The following is a 7,341-nucleotide window of genomic DNA, read 5'->3' as shown; positions in this document are numbered from 1 at the left end:
GAGTGCCTGTGAGTGTGTACATGTGAGAACATGGGGTGTGTGTTTGAGTCTATGTGTGCCTGTGTGTTGGGGGATGCACAGAGGCTAGAGAAACACAGCCTTCTCACACACAGTTCGCGCCACCCTCCGTGGAAAGCTTGGGAACTTCTGCAAGGTGCACAGTGGGGTTGTATCATGCACACTATACCGTGCTCTGAACCTTCTGGAACATTTCCACACAGGCAGGCTTGAGGGGGAAGTACAGCCATAGCCGTCACATCCACTGGGAGGAGAAAAGCTCCCACTCAGCAGCATCAGCTGGGCTCAGATCCCAAAGCTCAGGGCTACACTGGATGAAGAGCTGAGACTTCAGCCAGGAGCACAGGGAGCCACAGATCGCTTGTTAGGGAGATGGGGAGGGTGTTCTGATGGGTGCTGTGGGTGAGTCGCTCTGACAGGACAGCAGGAGCAATAGCGAATAGCCTCGGGTTAGCAAGTCAGGCTCTGTCTTCTCCCTGGGAGAACTTCGGTCTTTGGGGTGACCAGCAGGATGCTAAGGAGGGGCAAAGTGTTATCAGATGGTACCTAGGTCTGTCCCCTCCCACCGACCATCTTCTGGTTGCCTTGGGGTAACCAGAAGGGCTGCAGGACACTTGGGTAGTTTTCCAAGGCCCAGGACCTTAAAATGCAGCCAGGCCCAGTGACACAGGCCTTTAATCCCAGGACTCTGGAGTCAGAGGCAGGCGGATCTCTGTGAGTTGGAGGCCAATATGGTCTACAGAGTGAGCTCCAGGCCAGAGCTACTTAGAGACATCAGTCTCTCTCTGTGTGTGTGTGTGTGTGTGTGTGTGTGTGTGTGTGTGTGTGTGTGTGTGTATGTGTGTGTGTATTAATCTCTCACCACTGTCCCCACATCCCCACCTGGAGAGGAAGAACACGGTGGGTCAGCACTTGACTACTGGGGGTGGGTTTGACTCCCTGCTCCTCCATCGTGACTTGGCAAAGTTACTCAGCTGCTATGCCTCCATTTCCCTCTTTGTAACTCAGAGATAAGTTAACCAAGATAACCTCATAGAGTTCTTACTAACAACAGTCCCAGATGAAGCACTGAGGAGAGTGTGGTTCACCTCGTTACTACTCATAAATGCTCCTGTGGTAAGGGGGCCACAAGATGCACTGTGGACGTTCACACTGTAGTCTAAGCTAAGTGTGACGCTCAAAGCTCAGAGTGCTTGTCCTTGCCAGCGGACACAGGGCTGGCAGAGTCACGGTGAATGAACGGACATCGGAAGCTTTGTCAGGGCACAAGAGCACCCCCATTTCTTTAATAGGTACGCAATACCTCCTGTGTGTTGAACTTGCCAGCTGGCCCCCAAAGGCTGCTTGGGCCTGGCTCTTCCAGGCCCAGGTCATCTGTGATGATGGAGAATGGATGGTTTCGCAAGAGGCTTGGCAGGTCTGACAACTGGAGGTCCCAGGAAGGCTCCTTGGTCGCCAGTGTTCTCTTCCCTCCATCCACTTAGGCCCAGATGACACCTAGATAAACAAGCCATAAACACGTGGGGCTTGGGCTAGAAATGATGTCAGGGTGAAGGATAAGAGGCAGAGCAATGGTGGTTTGGGAAGGGCTCTCTGTAGACGGACAGGATCCTTTGGATTGGGATGTGACTTGATGGTACAGAGCTTGCCTAGTATGCCTGAGACTCTGGGTTCAAACCCTAGCACTACTAAGACACAAAACTGAATGAATGAATGAATACAGCCGTAGCAAGGAGTCATATCAAACACAGAGGCTTCTGACGGTGAGGCCTTGTGTGATTTCGAGCACACATTTACATGTGAATTTTTCCCAGGGGAATGCCTCTCACTTGGTGAGGCTGTGACCCCGAAAGGTTGAGCAAGGATCGTGAGGCTCAGTGAGGGCTCAGTAAGGGGCCCCATTTCTCAGGCCTATCCCCTCCCTCCGGGGAGACTGAAAGTATGGTGCTTGCCCACACTTCGCAGAGATGTGGGCCCAGCAGAGGTTGGAGACACGGTCACCAGGACCTGCTGCCATGACTGGATGTGAAGGAACCTGGAGGCTGAGCCCTAAAGTGGTGGCTGGAGGAGGGAGGAGGGAGGAGGGAACGGGGCCATTGGGCTTTGCTTTGTGGGGCGGCAGTGGAAATGGAGAATTTCCTTCACTCTGGACACGGGGAGCTTAAACGGGCAGATGACAGAGCTCAGAGAAAGATGAGAGTGACGACACACATTTGTGGGGGAGGTCACTGGCTGGAGATGGCAGTAACCCAATGGAATGGGTTCCAAGACTGCTCCTGTGGGTGCTGCCTCAAGTTCCCACATATATGTGAAGGTGAGAACATCTTGCCACAGCTTTCACGGTGAGCGTGTGGGAAGGACGCTCTGCACATCCCAGGACCAACCAAGGATGATGACTGGTGTCCTGGGCTTCAGCCAATGTGCGTGCAACTCCCCCACTGTGTGACAGCTAGGGGTTTGGGTGTTTGGATCCCCCATTATCTAGGTTTCTGGAAGGTGGTTAATAGCCACCAAAGGAAAGTGGTGCAGTCAGGGGCCTGGGCAGAGGCACTGTAAATTTAATACTGGGGGAAACCCCTGACCAAGCGACATTTGAACAAGTCTTGGGAGGTAAGAAGGGGTATCCAACAGCTGTGTGAGGAAGGAAGCATCTAGCAGAGAGAACTGGAGGTCACAGCTAAAGGCCCTGAGGTGAGATCAGAAGGGGTGTGGCTTTGTAAGGAAACTCCTCCTGGCAGAGGTGACAGTCCTCCACACACCAGGCAGGCAGCTGCCCATCAGGGGCCCATGTTGGTGAAACTGTGACAGTGCATTGTCAGCAACACAACCATATAAAGGACCCTGATGCCACAGACCCACGGGAGTGCACCCACTGAGGCGGGGCTCAGAGGGATGGCAAAGTCTTCCTTTAGCAGGCAGAAAATGTCCATAGCTTTCTTCCCCTAGATTTTTATGGCCTGAAGACTACTCCATTACAGAGACTGCACCTATGAGTTTAGCTAAACCTTCCTCTTCATCCAGCTGAATATCATAGTTGCTGCCTCCTCCTCCAGCTGTACACCATGGCCCCGCCCCTTCATCCAGCTGCACACCATGGCCCCGCCCCCTCATCCAGCTGCACACCATGGCCCCGCCCCCTCATTCAGTTGTACACCATGGCCCCACCCCTTCATCCAGCTGTACACCATGGCCCCGCCTTATCATCCAGCTGCACACCATGGCCCCGCCTCCTCATCCAGCTGCACACCATGGCCCCGCCCCCTCATCCAGCTGCACACCATGGGCCCTGCCTCCTCGTCCAATTGTATTCTACAGACCATCCTCGTCCAGATGTACACTATAAACCCTGCCTCCCTATTCAACTGTCCGTACTAAACATGCTCTGAAAGCCCAGATCATCCCATCCAAGCTTGTCTATGTCATGTGTTTGTCCTTTCTTCACACCCTTGCTGCACCAGTCAGGTCAACTCCCTGAAACCGTAGAGATCATGGCAGGACAGAGCTCTTCAGCAAGGCCAAGGCACAGGGTGTCCATACAGCACGGCAGCCTGCTCCAAGGGCAGCTGCCGAGGCCTTGTGCTGCTCAGGGACTTCTTATATCTCCTATCCCTAGCGAAGGCCTTACCTGGTAGAGCAGGCTCACCAGTGGTGCCTGTCCTCCTGGCCAGAAAATGTCCCCTCACAGCCAGACTCAGATGGTCCTTTGCTCCAAGGCTCCCAGTTGAAGCATAAATCCGAATCATCTTCCTTTGAATCTGTGGAGACCAGAGACAAAGCTTCTGGGGTGGGTACAGCCTGTAGTGCTCCCCAGCTGCAGAAGAGACATCCGCCAGGCCTGGGGTTCATGTGGCCCCTTAGGAGACCAGAAGCTGGGGGTTGGGGCTAGCTCTAAGACTTCATGGCCTTGGATAGAGAACAAGGAGGGACCTAGAAATAAGATTCTCTTGGAGACAGTGGCCATATCCACCTACTACAAACAGAAGGACCCAGGAGGTGCATGGATGCCCCATTGCAGCAGTCTGAATGAGAAATGTCCTGCACAGGATTGTGGGAAATCTGTAGAAACTGCAGGAAGTGGAGCCTCTAGAGGGCTGGGGACCACCTGGAGGTATTACCATCTTCTGGGCTACTCATTAGTAAACATCTGTACTTTCTCCTGCCTGGTGGTGATCACACGTGTGAATGCAGGAACTCCTGAAAGCACACACATCTATCAGGAGAAGCCTGCATGACTCCACCGCACTTCATTTCACAGGAGACCTGGTCCAGACACTCAGGACCACACCAGAAGCCAATGACTGACTGATTGACGTCCTTGTCTTTCAGCTTGTGTGGTGGAGTTAGGAGACAATGATGGCAGAGTGCCGCCCACCACCTCTGAACGGTCCCCAAAGAGCAAAGGGCTCATTCCAAAGGTGGAGGTAAGATGTCTTCTCCAGAGATGCCACCCAAAGCCACTCTTATCCTCCCTCCATGGTGACAAAACCACCACCAACTCAGCTGACTCTGAGCCTACAAGCACCTACTGTGTGCTGTGTGCTCAGATCCTTGTGTTCCTGCAACAAGAGCTCTAGACCTGGTAAAGTGTCTTCTGTCTGAAAGATGTGGTGTGTGTGTGTGTGTGTGTGTGTGTGTGTGTGTGTGTGTGCGCGCACGCGCACTGCGGGTTATGATTATATTCACTTGTGAGGAAACTGAGGCTCAGGCAGCCCTGCCCTAAAGCCACAGGGCTAATTGATGTAGCACAAGGATTTGAAGTTCGCACTGATAACTCTTCATAGGCTGACCTTGGGCAGGTTGCTTCACCTTTCCAAGCCTCAGTTTCCCCAACTGGACAGTTAGGATTGCTTCATAGGGTTATCCTCGGGATTGGAGGAAGATGGTATGGGACACACATTCAGTATAACTTTACTGTAAACAAGGAAGATGATGGATACTGGGGGATACATAGGGTTTTGTTTTTGAGAGAGTTTCATATCCCAGACTTCAAATTTGCTACATAGCTAAGAACGGCCTGATCCCCCTCATCTTTACCCTCCGGAGTGCTGGGATTACACATGTGTGATACCCTGCTGGTTTATGCAGTGCTGAAGCTCCAGCCCATGGCTTCCTGCATGCTATTCAGGCATTCTACCAACTTATACCCCAGGTCGGAGACAGCTTCCGCAGTCAGCACACAAGCATTTGAGCCCTGTCCCTGCCAGGCCTAATGCCAGGGCTGGGCCCCAAGGGAGGGCTCTCACTCACCCTGAAAGTGACTTGAATAAGCTTAAAAACATGTTTTTCAGAAACCTAAGGCCCTTTGAGGCTCTTGCCAGGAAACAGGAGACCATTTGAGGCTCACACAAGGCGGATCAAGGCAGGCCACTGCAGGGTGCTGCTCACGTTGCTTCAGTGACTTGTGACCAGAGCTGGCAGCACGCTCTGTACACTGGTGCCCAGTCAGGCTAAGGTCACAGATTCAAGAAGCAGAGAAAAAAAAAGCCTCTGGGTTAAGGGGAGGTATTTATAGAGACAGAATGCCCCTTACCGTATCCCACCTTACTTACCCACTAGCCTCTTTCATGGCCAGTTTTGTCTGGGCCTATAGCTCAGTGGTTCTCAATTTTCCGAATGCTGAAACTATAATTTTGCTACTGTTGTGAATCGTAATGTAAATATCTGATACATGACCCCTGTAAAAGGGTCGTTTGACTTTCCAAAGAGGTCTCGAGCCACAGGTTGAGAACCAGTGCTTTGTCTACTCTTGCTACTTTTCAGATCATTGTCAGCAAGCTTCCACCATCTCGTATCTCAGAGAAGACCAGCTCATCTCTGAGTTTGGTCTGGCCAAAAAAAACACCCAAACAAACAAAAAACAAACAAACGGGACAGTATGTGAGTGCCCCCCAAAACAGCAAAGGCTGCTGTGCTCTGCCGGGCAAGTTGTTTACAAAAGCATGCAGGGAAGGGTCTGAGTGAAGCTGAGAGCCAGTCCAGTCTCTGCTCTGTCTTTTGCACAGAAAGAGGCCCCTTTTCCAAATTCAGCAGCCTACCTATGCACTAGCAGGGGCCCCGAGGGGCTGCAAACACAAGCATACTGCTTCAAACAAGGGGCTCTATCGGGAGTAAGCATGGTGGTACATATCTTTACTCCTAGCACTCAGGAGGCAGAAGCAGGGGGACCTGAGTTCAAGACCCTACATAGTGAGTTCCGGGACAGTCAGTGCTATCTGGTAAGATAATATCTCAAAAAAGCAAACAAAAATAGAAGGAAAGAGGAAGGAATAAATAACCTTTTCCTGACAGTTGAACTGTGCTTAAAATGCTGTGTAAACCTCCCTTCTGTAATTGTAACAGGGAACTTTATTCTGACTAGGCCCCTGCCCAGCTCCAAAATGAGAGAGTCCAGCCTAAACCAGCTCACCTTGACTAAGTAAGAAGTGTAACCAGACGATCATCAAAAACAGCAGCAAACTCACGGGCAGGCAGAGCCAGAAAACCAGGAAAGAGAGTGTGAGGTCGTTGACCAGCGGCACCAGAGGGTACTTCATTGTGTACCTGTGGCCCTGCAGGGCCTCCTGGATTCAGCGGGAGGGCTGCCCCTGAGGCCCTGGCTTGGCCAGGCTCTGCTTTCAGCTCGATTGTGACTTACAGGGTGTGTGATGTAACAAGGAAGTCCCAGTGTCCTCAGGCAGAGACAGCCTATAGGGGAGGAAGCTGAGTGGGGCTGGCTGGAAGACATTCTGGCTTGGAGAGGCCCAGGCTTCTCAGGAGGATGGCCAGGGCTGGCCTGACCCAGCAGTCACTGGGCTCATGTGAGCCTTTGACCTTCTTATGAAAGCAAACTGAGTAATTCTAAAATCAGAAAAACAGACAGGACAAACATCAGCCCATGTAAGGTACTTGCATACTCGTGGTTAGAGTGTGGCCAGGAGCCAGCCAAGTCCCTGAGTCTTCCCTCCCAGTAGCACATACATATATATGTTGCCAAGCTCATGGGACAGAGGACTATAGGGCATGGGGGGAGTTCAGTGCTGGGAGGTAAGAGGCTGGATAGCTCCTGCAACAGTTGTACTGCAGGAAAGACAGGTCCAGCATTGTCACACGGTCAGCCCTCACAGCAGTGCAAGTCTGGCTGTTTTGCAGATGGGCGGTGTGGAGTCTCCCAAGTTCAAAACAGGAGATTGGGGGGAGGGTCGAGGTGTAAAACACCTGCTCCACAAGTATGGGGCCCAGAGTTGGGGTCTCCAGATTCCATATAAAGTAGGGTGCAGTGCAGGGAACCCTAGAGCCAAGCTGGCTAGCTGGAATTGCTGAAACAGCTAAATTCAGCAAGAGCAC

General features: G+C 52.1%; 1 protein-coding gene across 1 annotated transcript; it reads right to left on the bottom strand.

The window, feature by feature from the left end:
- Positions 1-1,271: 1,271 nt before the first annotated feature.
- Adig (adipogenin) lies at positions 1,272-6,605 on the bottom strand. Its single transcript, NM_001402283.1, has 3 exons — positions 6,425-6,605; positions 3,644-3,773; positions 1,272-1,515 (listed from the first exon to the last, which is right to left on the bottom strand). Exons 1-2 carry the CDS (start codon positions 6,549-6,551, stop codon positions 3,658-3,660), a joined length of 243 nt encoding a protein of 80 aa, NP_001389212.1. The 5' UTR covers positions 6,552-6,605; the 3' UTR covers positions 1,272-1,515; positions 3,644-3,657.
- Positions 6,606-7,341: the final 736 nt, after the last annotated feature.

This window comes from Rattus norvegicus, chromosome 3 (assembly GCF_036323735.1).
Source record: "Rattus norvegicus strain BN/NHsdMcwi chromosome 3, GRCr8, whole genome shotgun sequence".
Taxonomy (NCBI): domain Eukaryota; kingdom Metazoa; phylum Chordata; class Mammalia; order Rodentia; family Muridae; genus Rattus; species Rattus norvegicus.
Note: the sequence above shows the minus strand (reverse complement) of the source record. Positions and strands in the feature narration are given on the sequence as shown.

Excerpts from the sequence above, each read along its gene's own strand:
- Adig (NM_001402283.1), bottom strand. The coding sequence starts at position 6,551 with ATGAAGTACCCTCTGGTGCCGCTGGTCAACGACCTCACACTCTCTTTC. Across the intron at positions 3,774-6,424 it reads ACACTTCTTACTTAGTCAAG|ATTCAAAGGAAGATGATTCG; the intron begins GTGAGCTGGTTT and ends TGGTCTCCACAG.